The sequence below is a fragment of the Arabidopsis thaliana genome, chromosome 3 (assembly GCF_000001735.4).
Source record: "Arabidopsis thaliana chromosome 3, partial sequence".
NCBI lineage: Eukaryota > Viridiplantae > Streptophyta > Magnoliopsida > Brassicales > Brassicaceae > Arabidopsis > Arabidopsis thaliana.
Window position 1 is genome coordinate 21,034,480 of NC_003074.8, and position 14,166 is coordinate 21,048,645.

The 14,166-nt window shown below is 38.6% G+C and overlaps 6 protein-coding genes and 1 non-coding gene across 16 annotated transcripts; 1 reads left to right on the forward strand and 6 right to left on the reverse strand.

Moving 5' to 3' along the window:
- Positions 1-54: 54 nt before the first annotated feature.
- CAM3 (calmodulin 3) lies at positions 55-1,687 on the reverse strand. Its single transcript, NM_115539.5, has 2 exons — positions 1,366-1,687; positions 55-875 (listed from the first exon to the last, which is right to left on the reverse strand). The coding sequence occupies exons 1-2, from the start codon at positions 1,439-1,441 to the stop codon at positions 502-504; spliced, it is 450 nt and encodes a 149-aa protein (NP_191239.1). The 5' UTR covers positions 1,442-1,687; the 3' UTR covers positions 55-501.
- A 544-nt stretch (positions 1,688-2,231) lies between these two features.
- Positions 2,232-4,595, reverse strand: AT3G56810 (uncharacterized protein). The gene is made up of 2 exons (NM_115540.3): positions 4,001-4,595; positions 2,232-2,998 (listed from the first exon to the last, which is right to left on the reverse strand). Exons 1-2 carry the CDS (start codon positions 4,446-4,448, stop codon positions 2,448-2,450), a joined length of 999 nt encoding a protein of 332 aa, NP_191240.1. The 5' UTR covers positions 4,449-4,595; the 3' UTR covers positions 2,232-2,447.
- A 670-nt stretch (positions 4,596-5,265) lies between these two features.
- On the reverse strand, positions 5,266-7,281 carry AT3G56820 (RmlC-type cupin; the record flags this gene model as incomplete). Of its 3 annotated transcripts, none has more annotated exons than NM_115541.3 (3): positions 5,266-5,782; positions 6,457-6,581; positions 6,896-7,281. In NM_115541.3, the coding sequence occupies 3 exons, from the start codon at positions 7,230-7,232 to the stop codon at positions 5,582-5,584; spliced, it is 663 nt and encodes a 220-aa protein (NP_567041.1). In that variant the 3' UTR covers positions 5,266-5,581. The 3 variants fall into 3 exon arrangements, with proteins under 3 accessions (NP_567041.1, NP_001327890.1, NP_001327891.1); NM_001339818.1 differs by having other exon boundaries at positions 5,311-5,782; positions 6,944-7,232; NM_001339817.1 differs by having other exon boundaries at positions 5,285-6,581; positions 6,896-7,232.
- On the reverse strand, positions 7,248-8,130 carry U2.4. The gene has a single exon (NR_141695.1). It is a non-coding gene; the product is annotated as a U2.4; snRNA (small nuclear RNA).
- On the reverse strand, positions 7,951-10,024 carry AT3G56830 (YCF20-like protein (DUF565); the record flags this gene model as incomplete). 8 transcript variants are annotated; one of them, NM_001339823.1, is made up of 5 exons in its annotated part: positions 10,002-10,024; positions 9,851-9,914; positions 9,210-9,410; positions 8,409-8,816; positions 8,302-8,308 (listed from the first exon to the last, which is right to left on the reverse strand). In NM_001339823.1, the coding sequence occupies exons 3-5, from the start codon at positions 9,359-9,361 to the stop codon at positions 8,302-8,304; spliced, it is 567 nt and encodes a 188-aa protein (NP_001326685.1). In that variant the 5' UTR covers positions 9,362-9,410; positions 9,851-9,914; positions 10,002-10,024. The 8 variants fall into 8 exon arrangements, with proteins under 8 accessions (NP_001078304.1, NP_001030875.1, NP_001326685.1 ...); NM_001339821.1 differs by having other exon boundaries at positions 9,619-9,914; NM_001084835.2 differs by lacking the exons at positions 9,851-9,914; positions 10,002-10,024 and adding an exon at positions 9,619-9,815 and having other exon boundaries at positions 7,951-8,308.
- AT3G56840 (FAD-dependent oxidoreductase family protein) lies at positions 9,838-11,867 on the forward strand (the record flags this gene model as incomplete). Its single annotated transcript, NM_001339825.1, has 6 exons — positions 9,838-9,921; positions 9,986-10,315; positions 10,396-10,677; positions 10,792-11,219; positions 11,305-11,464; positions 11,585-11,867. The coding sequence occupies 6 exons, from the start codon at positions 9,838-9,840 to the stop codon at positions 11,696-11,698; spliced, it is 1,398 nt and encodes a 465-aa protein (NP_001319771.1). The 3' UTR covers positions 11,699-11,867.
- On the reverse strand, positions 11,755-14,135 carry AREB3 (ABA-responsive element binding protein 3). Its single transcript, NM_115544.3, has 3 exons — positions 12,675-14,135; positions 12,520-12,591; positions 11,755-12,155 (listed from the first exon to the last, which is right to left on the reverse strand). Exons 1-3 carry the CDS (start codon positions 13,413-13,415, stop codon positions 12,075-12,077), a joined length of 894 nt encoding a protein of 297 aa, NP_191244.1. The 5' UTR covers positions 13,416-14,135; the 3' UTR covers positions 11,755-12,074.
- Between the last annotated feature and the right edge of the window lie 31 nt (positions 14,136-14,166).

A 14,166-nucleotide genomic window follows, 5' to 3' on the forward strand; every position in this document is an offset into this window, starting at 1 on the left:
TGAAACGAACGTGAACAAAGAAACACAAAGGTATTTTACCTATATTCACATCAATTGAATGATCCCAATTCAACCACGAATAGGAAACTTTATGCCGTTTTCCTTTTTCTTAAACGACCACGAATTGGAAACTTTTATGTCGGTTTCTATTTTTTTAATGATACACACCACACCACGTTTTGACCTTTTTAGTCATTGATAGGACCTAATTTGCATTTCACAAAACCATGATACAATGCTTTACTAGAGAGACACCATTAATAAAAAACCGCGAACTAGACCAAGGTTACAAATTACAGGAGCAAGACAACAAAAAAACAAGACTTTTGAAAATGTTCAGACGCAAAATAGAGCATAAAAGGGATAAAACATTCGCGTCTTAAACAAGCAGAAAACATACCTCGAGTCCCATGAATAAAAATTATAGAACATAACATAAGAATTTATATGTAAGAGATGCAAACCAAGTTTATAGAGCCATTGTTTGGTTCTAAAACAGCATCACTTAGCCATCATGACCTTAACAAACTCTTCGTAGTTAATCTGACCATCACCATCAACATCAGCTTCCTTGATCATCTCATCAACTTCTTCATCAGTAAGCTTCTCACCAAGGTTTGTCATCACATGGCGGAGCTCAGCTGCTGAGATGAAACCGTTCTGGTCCTTGTCGAAAACCCGGAATGCTTCCTTGAGCTCTTCCTCAGAGTCGGTGTCCTTCATCTTACGAGCCATAAGGTTCAAGAACTCTGGGAAATCAATGGTACCGTTACCATCAGCATCCACTTCGTTGATCATGTCTTGAAGCTCTGCTTCGGTTGGGTTTTGTCCAAGGGAACGCATCACAGTACCCAGCTCCTTGGTGGTAATGCAACCTACAAGCAAATCAAGAATTTGTTCATCATTCACTTCTCTGTAAATCTAATTCAATCAAATATCTTCAATTACGAAACTCAAAGCAGGTTTCTCTGTAGAGAAGCATTTTAGCTAGATCCCAAACTTCTCAATTAACAGTTTCTAGTCATTAACTTCTCAAATCTAAAGTGAGATAAAATAATTCAGATGGAAAATTAAATCCAAATCGATAACAAATTGGCAAATCTCCAAGTCATCAATCATCCAAATTTCGATTCAAATCCAATCCAGGAAACAAACGAACAAAAATTGAAAAACAAGGAACGAGTCTAGAGATCACGAATTACAGATCCGTTAATTATCTACATCGACACAGATCAATTGAATCAACAAGAAGAACAGAAATCAAATCAGTTATGGCTAGACACCAAGATCCAACAGTAGCAAAATCCTATGTATTCAAAAACATTTGAAATTGCGAGAGGGAGAGAGAAAAAAACAACAACGTACCATCACCATCCTTGTCGAATAAGCTGAAAGCTTCCTTAAACTCAGAGATCTGATCGTCGGTGAGCTGATCCGCCATTGTTTTTTTCTTCTCCTTTTCGTGAAACCTGTAGATTCAGAATTTTTTTGTTTTCTCTCAAAACGAGAAAGAAGAAGAAGAAGAGAAAATTAGAAAAAGTGTCTCTGCTGGAAAAAACGAGAGAGCAACCGTATTTATCGGGTACGAAGCTATTAACGACTTTTGCTCCGACCCGGGACTTTAAAAGCTTTTTTTTTTAACCCGTACCGGGTTTGGAAAAATCTCTGTTATAACCTCGGATTATGACTGTAATTGCGTTAATGCTATCATCAATGATTTCTTTTCTCTTATAAAACGCCAGAGTGGACAATTAAACGGATCACACGTTCACGCGGTCTGTACGCGGAGCGTTGACTTGACTGTCACGTCAGCATTCTCGCTGGGTCCTCGAGATCTCTCTCAGTACAGATGTCTGTTTATGATTGGCTTCGCTTTTGAATTTAAGTAGTCCTCCTCACCATTGAAAACAAATAATTAGTTTCTTTTATTGTTAACTTAAGTACAATATCACCTGCAAATTAATTAGATTAGATTTCGTTTTCAAACAATCAAAATCACTTCAAGATATAATTGATACGTCTAATCAATTTCTTAATAAATTCTATGATTAAATTATGTATATAAGGTAACTTAAGAAAGGTATATATAAAGAGAAAACGATCGAGTTTTAAAATATAGGATGAGTTATTAAAAAAAACATTAATATCTGTATCTAGATGAATATATTGTTTCTGATTTTGTTAATCATTCATTTATTTAAGGAAATCTATGTAGTACTAGTATATACATGAATTCATCAAATAGGGAAAGTTTTTATATTGAATGCAAATAGTGTATCATTCATTAAACCCTAAACAACCAATTGCACTCTATTGAAAGATATGTCTTAAATTCTGAATAAGCTAAGAAAATTATAAAATAATTTAAACAACAAGTGTCATAGGTGAAAATTGTCGCAACTATGACTTCCATAACCGTCACAACGAACCTAAAGATATCAATCGCATCAAAACACTAATCTTCTTCGACACGCGTCGAATGGGAGAGAGTTGCTGCTGCCACGTCGGATGTGTTGGCCTTTACCTCCTCCGCCGTAACAAACAGAAGAATCCACCGGCGATTGATAAAACTCGTCGTCGTCGTAGTCAGAGAAGGAGAGCTCTCGAACGGTCTCTGCGATCAAGTCGCGACAGATGTGATCATGAAGAGCCAAACCGATTTTAGCGACCTCTCTTCGTTGACCAGATGCCACGTCATCACAAACTTGGTTCACGCTCTCCATCAAGCTCCGTCTTACCCTCCGCACCACAAGGGGCAACGTGCCACATGACTCTGTCGTCGTCGTTGACGTTGATCTCTTGGAAATGACGTCATGAATGGAGTAATGATCGGGTCTAGTGATTAGATTTATATTGTTGACTTTGTAGGGTTTGTTGTCTTTGCAGCAATATTCGTGATGGTTCATCATCGACAACATCGTGTCTGTGTCTGGTTCGTGTTGTGTCGTCTTCGTGTTCTTCTGCGTGTGCGTCCCCACGACGACATCTCCTGCCAGTACTGTTGGTTGTTTGTTAAATAAGACGAAAATAATTTATCAGACAACTTGTGTGTTTAGTATATAAATTAGTACGTTGTCACACAAATATATATAAACTATTACTAGCGAATAATAAGACTCAGGCATACATGAAGTGCTTGTAGAATCATTTTTCTTTAAAAGTGGTGTTCTTGATTTGGTACCATAAAACAGTATGTGGGTCAGAATCAGGAATAAATCAAAGAATGGGTGGGGGTCCAAATGATGGGAAAAGTTAAAGTGGGCTTCATGACTAAAGGAATAAAGGCCCCTAAAAGCTGTTTCTTCCTTCATCATTTGTCTAACATGCCTCTTTCTCCTCACACTTTCTTTACTCTCTTCTCCACTTTAATTTGATCCTATCAGATTAGACTAAACCTCATTACATAATTAGCCCCACCGAAACTTAATTGGGGTCCATACTATATTGTCTTTATATAATTTTGAACACTATCCTCAATATGACAACAACTATATAATGATCCAATTGTTAGAGCAATTAGATGTGACATCAAAATCAAATAACACAGTTTATGCATGCATGAAATTGTTAGAGCAATAAGATGTCTTTATCAATATACTTTTATTTGTATATACCAAAATGATGAGCCTGTCTTCCACTATTGGACATACTCATGATTTCAACACCACCAAATTAAAGAGACAACTCTTTGGCCTTCCCATTCTATCTTCACTCTTTATTGCTACTTTAGTTGACACAATGTTCACTTAAGTTTACTACTTTAATTTATTTATTTTGAACAACAAAAGATTAAAATACAAAATTCCCTGATAATGTGCTACAAATTACGGACCACATCAATTCTCCCACATTTTAATATGAATTTTTCTTTCTTGATTTTTGTTAAGTTATCAATAAATAAGAGAAGTTTTTATAAGTGAAAAAAAAAAAAGATGATTTCGACATGTTTGTATTAAACGTATAAGATGACCAAAACACTGACAAAAACGGAGAAACGTACCGGTGCCGGAGAATTTAAAATTCTCACGTGTGGTCGGCGGAGAAACCTCAAGTCTCTTGTGAAGAATGTAAGTGGTTTTGATGACGTCGATGGTTCTTCTTAGCTCCTCTAAGTCCCGATCACATTTCTCTAGTGCTCCGACTAGACTAACTCTCGCCGCATCTCCCTCTCCTTCATTGTGCGGAAGCGGTGGCGCAACGATTCCTCCGCCTTGTCCGTTTGATGAATCTTGCGGAGGAGAAGCGTAAACGACGGTTCTTTGTTCTCGCTTTTTAGATCCCAAGGTGATGGATTTGCGGCGGTTGAAGGTGGAGAGGAAGAGGTTGAAGAACCCGGGGAGGCAGCCGGAGGAGACGGCGGAGGAGTTTGAGTTTCTCCGTGGAGGATTATGGTTTTCCCGCCATGAAGATGAAGGAGAAAGCAAGTTCTCTCGTTTACTCTTCTTCATATTCCTCCTATCTGTTTTTGTTTTTCTCACCTCTTTCTTTTTCTCTCTATCTAAAACCTTAAATTCCCATTTAGTCAAAAGAAATTATTCATTTCAACGGTAAAATTATAATATTATACCCTTTTTGTGATTTAGGTCTCCATGCTTTATTTTTATTTTATTCTCCTTTTCACTTTTGTTTTACGTTTTTTTTTTTACTTTAAGGTTGGTCCATTTGCACATGGCAAATTCCAAAGCATTGACACTTTACTTATTAGCTATAGACATTATAATGTCATTTTTTGGCTAGACATTATAGTGTCTTTCATGTTTTGTTTCCTATTTTGAAGTTTAATTAGTGCTTACTGGCTTACAAAGTAAATTATCACTCAACTCTAGATAAACTTCAACTAGACCTTCGAATACAACATGATGGGGATTCCATTAACAAAATTAAGAACCCTAATCAAATACTAGGCATTTAGGAGTTTAGCACAAGGCTCTATGAGAAACAAAAGGGCATTATTAAGAGTGTTCTTTAAGATTCATGACCTTGTGCATGCTGGACAGAGAAAACTTTTAGAGCTTTTTTTATCAATCCTATAAGAATTAGATATTTTTTGTACGAGTAATTGTAATTGCATCATTAATGGCACTCTGTTTTGAGACCATAAATCATTTACACGTTTGAAGAAAACAATTTATGCTTTAATTTAACAATTTTCGGTAAGCAGAAAAACTAACACTGCTCACAAATTTTACATGTAGAGATATATTTCCATCTGTCAAATATAATTGTGATTGAAGTTTTTAAAATACATAAAACATTTTGATCATAAATAATAAGACTTCGTAATTGATTGATTACAGTGCTGAGTTGGCAAATTGCAATAAGATTTTTTTAGAAAGACATGCATTGCACATTCAGCTGTGAAGAAACAACAAACTCTACATACGAATTGATTCTCACTGATCAGACTAATCTTACCATCATATCAATGAACACAACATTGGAAGTTTCAGGTTTATAATCTCAGTAACAATATGACTGACCAGTCAAAACAAAGCCTACTCTATACAAATAAGGGCTCGAAAGAAAGAAAAGCCAATGAAAATTTGAATGAACAAGAGAAACTAAACTAACCCACTTTGGTTTATAGATCATTCCATACTTTGTAGTCGCTAGTTGAGCTGTTGTTCTGCATATGGTCTTGGCAGCCTATGAAGAAAGTAGAACGCACAGGATCTACATTTACTAGAGCATGAGCCGTGCCACTCTGACTAACAGCTACAGCTACCTCATCCTCTCCAATTAACACTTCGGCGTAACCTTTATCGACTTCGTGGTTTTCCAGCTGCATTCATATAGGTTTGTCCATAAACAATGTTTGATTGATGATTTTGGTTCATCTTGACCCGAGAGCAGTAAAGAAATGGAAAACCAGGGCACAATCATCACAGGAAAAAGGTTCAAACAAGTAAGATAAGCCCACTTAGTCACATTACTAAACATCTTAATGGAAGAAACTCGATTTTTCATTCTTAGACAGTGATTAGTGGTTCAGTGATCCGTGAGTAAATGACTGATGATATTAGTCCAATAGTCAAGAACATCTTTATGATAGATTCAGAAGTGATTTTCACCTTTATCTCAATAAAAAGAGTCCCAACGCAGAATCTAAGACAAAAAATCAGAAAACCACATCAAAGGAACTGAAATCTAGAGTTTGTCTAGACACCTTAAACACTCCCAAACCCTCAAACCAACCAAAGATAAGCCTGCTCCTGCAGCTGTTCAAACCTCTACTTACACACATCATGTCACACAGGTTTAGTTAAGTTGGCATAGCATTAGGAAAAACTCTGAACTCTCCTTTCCACCTTCTTTACCAAGAGTTATCACATACCATTCAATGAAGCATTGGATACTTAGATAAGCAAAAACAGAAATTCCTTTCTGTTAGAGGTGTTCAACAGACTATAACTCTTCCATTATGTTTCAATCAATGAGATGGATGATGAGACTTACCCTGAATTTTGTCTTGGCTCCCCATATGACAAACGTCTCATTACAGGTATGGTGTCTATGGTTTCCCCTCAATCCACCAGGCCGTATTTCACCAACATGAATGGAAACACACGATGCGGCTCCACCTTCAAACAAGTGAAAACATGAAATGTGAATCTCCAGTACCGAGAAAAGAGAAACTTAGGATTACACAATAGTCTCCTTCAAGGTTAGGCAGTCACTCCAAAGATTATCATTCCTAGAGTGACTAAAGACATAGATACTTTTCTCGATACATGCTTCCAAAATTATTTTAACCTCAATACATTATTAATCTCAGGAAGAAAATGAAAATGATAATTTAAGCTACAGATTTTCTCAGTTTCAATATACTCAAGAACCCTATACGAATTGCTGTTTATCAACTTCCTAATTAACATTCGTAAGAATTGATCAGAACCTTTGAGCTCAGAATCACGAGCAAGGATAACGGGATCAAGCAACCAACCACGGTCGTCTTTCCGAGCAGGAGAAAGCGACGCCAAACCGAACCGGACCAAATTAGCCTTATCGTCGTCGTCGTAAACTTTCAAATCGGGATGACTATTTACCGTCGATTTCGGATGTGAAGAGGACGAAGAGACGTGTGATTGTGAAGAGTGTTGTAACCTGAGGGAGATCCATGTGAGCAAGAGGAACAACGAGAGAAGCAGAGGAATCGCTTGAGGCTTCTTCAGTAGGTTGATTAAAGGTGACAATCTCTGGTTCTCGATCACTACTCTTCTAGGGTTTGCCATTTTCCAACTTTCTTTATCTTCCTCTGTTCATTTTGATTTGGTGTTAATTAATTAATTTTGTTTTATAGAGTTTGATTAATTAGAGAGACAAAATTTGACTGGTTAGCTGGCGGGTTGAGCCAGCCCTTGCAGTAGTGCAACGCATGGGCGACTCTTGAAAGCCCAGATAGCAAGCTATCTTAGTGGGCTTTCTCCCTTAAAAAATAGAGTTAATATCGTGTGGGCCGATGGCCCACATATCAGATATTAAACTGATAAGAACAGATACTACACTTGATCTTAGCCAAAAGGCCGAGAAAGGTATGAATTGGACAATGGGCTCAGCTTTCTTTATATATTACACATCTTATGACCAATGCTCTCTAACTTGTCGATGTGGGACGTTTAGAAAAATAGACTCTTTACGCATCTATAAGCAAACGCGAACATATCAATAAGAGACATTAGACATCTGGTTCAATATATGTCATGGGCTTAGCCATCTGGTTCTTGTCGGAGATTTTGACAACGTCGTCATGGTTTGAAACTATCTTGCTTCTGCCTCTGTGTGCTCTTTTGAGATCAATTGCAGCACTAGGAAAGACCATAAGAAATTGTGAGCTGGTGATACTTGAAGATCAGTGATCTGATCTGTGCGCACAGAGGAAAACTGGAATTTGATGAGTGTGTGTTAAAAAAAAAAGCTGGATCCTCCTAAAGAAGAAAGGTGGAAATTTTCGAAATTACTTCAAAAGTCTGAAAAGTGGAAGATGTTTCAGGGATCAACGTTTTTATAATTATCGATCTGCAGTTCAATGATGCTTCGACTGAGAATCATATACAAGGTATTAAAGACAAGTCTCGAGTATTGTTTGCTGGTGACTGGCCTTTGGTAGGTTCGAAGGTTTGGTCTATGTCTTCTACCTTGTGATTTGAAACGCTGAAACATAAGATTTGTCTTCATCGAACGTTAAAGTCTTCACAACCCTCATGTATTGGTTTCAGGCATAAAGGGGACACAGCTTTTCAAAAATTTGCTGACCACTCTCCATTCTTGAGCCAGGTTACGCTGCCTTTTCCGAGGTCCAAGCTAAAACCTGTGTCCAGTCAAAAGGGTTTTCACACTTTTCATTAACTGGAACCATCACAAGAGCGTAAAGACAAAAACTGATAAACTTTCTTTCATAAACTTCATACTTGAATGAGTCTAGGAACAGTCCCAGGGCGAGTCCAGTCTTCCAATAGTTAAACATGGTGATCGTGCTCCGCATCTTGTTGATTAATGGAATAGAAGCTCTGTACATTAAAGCTCCAATGCATTCAACTACAAGCACAGCCAATCCAGCAGATAGAACATCCCAGTCTCCTGTTTGTCCTATGAATGTAGAGAAAGCAGTTGCAGAGTAGAATCCCACCAAGAGAAAGAACAGTTTCTTGGGGAGATCTTTCTTTATCTCCTGAATTTTCACCAGAAGCTTACTTCTGAGAACTTGTATGGCTTTGATTAGCCGTAGACCTCTGGAGCTATTATTACTTGAAGAACCAGATGCTGGATCGAATCTGTCCCCACCAACCGAGCTTTTGATAGTTGTCCATGACATCCTCCTGAAAAATTGCAAAAGACCCACTTAAACTTGGACACTCGACAATGGATTCAACATAAGACCTTCTTTAAGACAGTAGCACATCTCACAACAATCGAGAAGTCTAAGCAAACTTGGAGGTCTAAGGATTTCACTTACTCCATATTAAGTCCGATAAAGCACAAAAAAAACATGATTTATATATCATTGCTTTGTATATATATGTAAGCATGGATTTTACTGGTTAGTATGGTCTCTGCCTTTATAGACAATATACAGAGATCTGCAAGAGATATTTCAGGTTTTGCCAAAATCCTCAACCATTGAATTTCCAGCAGATCATTATATAAAAAGCCACACCAGGAACTCTAACTTTCAAGCCACACATTGATGCTTGAAAATGTTAGAAACTTGCCTTTGATGTCTGACCAACAGAGGCTGTGCAGGATGAAGGAAATGACAGAGGGAACAAATGGCAAGAGACAAAGCACCTTTGTCTCTGAAACTCCTTTTAGGCAAGAACTTACTTCCACAATTAGGTAATGTCACCGTGATGGCAAATCCCATGAAACAGCTAGAATAAATGTTGGTCTTCCGACCCAGATGCAGCTACTTCCTAGACCAAAAAGTATTCAGCAAATCAATTTCACAATCCAATGTAACATCAAATAGCAACTTTCTTGAGAGAAGAACCAATGTGAAACAAGTTATCGGAATTCCACTAATAAACTCGCAGAAGTAATGATAAACTCATAGACGGAGAAAGAACAAGAAATATGAAACTTGACTCAGCAGATACCACGATTAGGCATTCCCACGAATACCTTGTAGACGACAACTCAAGAAAACTCTAATTTTCCCCAGATTACTAAGTTCCTCCAAGCCCATTAGTCAAAAAATCAAGCCAAAAATCGATCCTTACAACTGTCTACAGATGAAGGAATCAAAATTCGAAACCAATTACGACTGAAAACAGTAGTAAAGAAGCCAGAGAAATGAAAAGGGATCAGCTTGGTGAAGGACAAAGTATGAAATGAGGAAAGATGAAGCATAAACCTGAAACGGCGGCGTTTAGCTTGATTCGGCCTCTCGAAGCTTGGGCTGCAAATGCAAACAAAGCCTGTAATGTAATAATGTTAGAGAGTTGAGAATAAAACCCATTTATGTGGTGCTGAAGGCATTTTGCTGCAGACTAAGAAGATGCTACCTTGTCTGGGTAGAAAATGGATGAGATTGTCAACGAGGAATCTAAAACCAACTTGGAACTTGATAAACGTCGTTGACGCAAGTAAAACAATTGTGAGAGGAATAAGCGGTGGAGCTGAAACGATAGCTAAAGAGAGAGTTGACACCGTAGTGATCGGTGCCGGAGTCGTAGGTTTAGCGGTGGCGCGTGAGCTCAGTCTCCGCGGCAGAGAAGTTCTGATCCTCGACGCCGCATCATCGTTCGGCACCGTGACGAGTTCCCGCAACAGTGAAGTCGTCCACGCCGGAATCTATTATCCACCAAACTCTCTAAAGGTACAATCTTTCTCTTGAGGATCGAATCAGATGTGTGTTTTGGTAAGTTCAATAGTGAGTTTTGTTTGGATTTTGAGCAGGCCAAGTTTTGTGTAAGAGGGAGGGAATTGCTGTATAAATACTGCTCTGAATATGAAATCCCTCATAAGAAGATTGGTAAGCTTATCGTTGCTACGGGATCCTCTGAGATACCGAAACTAGATCTATTGATGCATCTTGGAACTCAGAATAGAGTCTCGGGTCTAAGGATGTTGGAAGGTTTTGAAGCTATGAGAATGGAGCCACAGCTTCGTTGTGTTAAAGCTTTGCTATCTCCTGAATCTGGCATTCTTGATACACATTCCTTCATGCTATCTTTAGTGGTATATATAATAAACTTTTCCCCAGCTCTCTATATAGGGTCTTCATTGTTCTGTCTTTAGGAAAAGAGTTTTGATTTCATGGTTTACAGGGATAACAACAACTTGAGACTACAGGGAGAAGCACAGAACAACCACGCAACTTTCTCGTACAACACGGTGGTTTTAAACGGTCGTGTTGAAGAAAAGAAGATGCATTTGTATGTTGCTGATACCAGATTTTCTGAATCTCGGTGTGAGGCAGAAGCACAGCTTGAGCTTATCCCTAATCTTGTTGTTAACTCTGCGGGATTAGGTGCTCAAGCTCTAGCAAAGAGACTACATGGCTTAGATCATCGATTTGTTCCTTCGTCTCACTATGCTCGTGGATGCTACTTTACACTATCGGGCATAAAGGCTCCACCTTTTAATAAACTTGTGTATCCTATACCTGAGGAAGGAGGTCTCGGTGTCCATGTCACTGTAGATTTGAACGGACTTGTTAAGTTTGGACCTGATGTAGAATGGATTGAATGCACAGATGATACATCAAGCTTCCTCAACAAGTAAATACTGCATCTGTTCTTAAATTATCCTTTCTATTTAGTCCATTTTGAAGTTACTCAAGATCTTCATGCTGTTTGTATTCAGGTTTGATTATCGTGTAAACCCACAACGATCAGAGAAATTCTACCCAGAGATCAGAAAGTACTATCCGGATCTCAAAGATGGATCATTGGAACCGGGTTATTCAGGCATCCGTCCTAAGCTTTCCGGGCCAAAACAGTCTCCTGCAGATTTTGTCATACAGGTAAGCTTTTGTTTATCAAAATGCATCAGACTACACTCACAGCATTAGGTCCTGTGGAATCTTCGGTTTTGTTATGAAACCATTTGTTATCCTCAAGAGTCTTGTGTGTTCCTGATGCAGGGAGAGGAGACTCATGGAGTTCCTGGTCTTGTTAATCTCTTTGGCATCGAATCACCTGGTTTAACTTCAAGCTTGGCTATTGCAGAACATATAGCAAACAAATTCTTGAGATGAATTTGAGTTAAAAGTTTACATTTAAGAACAAAAGTGGCCTACAAGAAGAAGGCTTTGCAGAGTTAAACAATTTTCCTTTCAGTGTGATCCATTTAGACTTTGTCTATAACTCTTTACACTTTGCAATCAAATGCTATAAGAATAATAAACACAAGTTCCTTCTGTTCAATCTCTGAATTTCAATCGGACTCATGAAAACCATTACTGCTGCTAGTCTGCTACTACAATAACTCGAGAATATTTTAAAGTTAACAGAATTGCTCCAAGTCAAGAAAGTCTACGGAATGTACAAAGAAACAAAGCTGTTTTCCTCTCTTTTTTATAAGTGAACCGACACAGAAGAGAAAAAAAGAAAAAGACAAAAAGAGTTTAGAGATCAGAAAGGAGCCGAGCTTGTCCGTCGGAGCTGCCGCTTGGGATCAGGCGGTGGTACACTTGGGAGGATTTTTTCCACCTCCTGCAAAGTAATGTAAGGATTAGCTTTGGCCACACATAAACGCAGACAAAATTGAAGAACAGAAAGTCCATGAAGACTAGAAACCAGCAAGACCAACTTGTTCCGGGTAAAGGAAAACTATGTCTCCTAAGACGTTTGGTCTAAACCTATTCCTCCTGTCTCTTGTTCGTGGTTATATTTTCTATCATATATTGTCTACTATGCGTGTGCCCTATTCTATACTTCACTACATCTTCTATCATCTATCATTCCCTTTAATATGAATCCAGAACTAATCAACGATCAGCTCTTACAAGTTTCTAGTAATCACAAATTTAATCAATGCATGTGTTGTAAAAAGGGAGAAAAACCTACAATGCATTACCTTTTGCTTCCTGAGTCTTTCGTTTTCTTCTTCTAACCGTGAAACTTTGATCTCTAGCTCATGAGTGTAAGCCTGCTCATCAATATCCAATGTTAAAACAAAAACGAGCATGACTTGACAAGAAGAATAACAACAACAAATTAGTTGTTTCTCACCTGTTTCCTAGCTCGGGAACGAGCAGCAGACTCTCTGTTCTTTATCATTCTCTTCTGCCTCCTCTCTACAGTCTTCTCTACAACTTCTCCTGAAGCTACCCTCTTCCTTCCAGGAGTTTGTGTATCTGACAAACCACCCATCAAAGAAGACTGAGACACCATTGCTTGCATATCTGAAACCGGATAGGGCATAAATGCTTGAGGCTGTGGCATTGATGGGAGCTGATGATATTGAATCCATGGGCCAACTTGAGTAATGTTTTGCCCTAAACCAGCACCTGAACCAGCACTACCACCACCAACAGGACCATCATGGTTCGAACCAGGGATAGTCTCAGTGACCACTCCTGCTTTCAACAACAGGTCTTCAAGCGTCATTTCCCCAAGTGTAGGCTGCTTATCCCTCCTCTCATGAGCACTACCTCCATTCTTATTCTGCTGAATGTCTTTCCAAACCTCATCAACAGTCTTTTTGCTGAGATCCCGAGGCAAAGTCAAACTCCCCTGGCGAGAAAGACCCTCCTGAGCAGCTGCTCCACCATTGACAGCCATAGACGATGGCTGATTAGCTTCAACAGAACAGACACTCTTCAAAAGCTCATCAAGGTTCATGCTTCCCAGAGCTTTACCAGAACTCCCCAAGTGATTTTGAACCTCATCAAGTGTTAAGCTGTAAAGAGAGCTTTGCCTATTCAAGGACTGAGATTTAGCTTGTTCAACAATACCCCTCTGAGAATCCATAGGCTTTTGTAGCGGACAAAAAACAACAAGACAGATAGATAAAAACAATTCTGAACCCACAAATCAGAAACCCTAATGCTCAATTTGATAAATAGCCACACGACGACGAATTCATCAAATCGAGCCTAAATCGGAGGCGAAAGTAACCTTTTTTCTAAGGTAGAGTGGCGAAACATGCAGAAGAGAGACGAGAAGAAGAGAACCCAGAAATCAAATCGAAGGAAATGGCAGAGAGAAATCACGGCGTTGTAGCAATCAGAAAGAGTCTTGGGAATTGCATGCAGCATCGAAGGCTATCAAATGCAGATACTAAACATGGAAATCGCAACACAAGGACAATCAAACTCTTGCGAGGTACAGACTTTTCGAAGAAGAAGAATAAATCAAAAACTTAAGCAAGAGAAAAAGCAACAATCTTTTGGAGCTTAAAAAGGACCAGATCTAAAACATGGCAAGTTTGGGTTTTTCTTTCTCAAAAGAGAAACGAAACTATGATAAGTGCAGAGACAGATTTACAAAGCAAACCTAAACTCTGTGTCTGTGTGTGTCTGAGTCTCTCTCTCTCTCTTCGTTTTGTTTTCGCGCAGGAGAGGAAAAAAGAGAAGAGAGAGAAAACCTTTTGATTGAGAAAGTGACACTCGATACTGTGGCAATGCCCCCCTCTCAAGCCTCCTGTGGAATTTTCAATGCGTTTCTTCTTTTTTTAGTTGCCCAAAAATGGTTTCTCAAACTTTCGATCAAAATAAGAAAC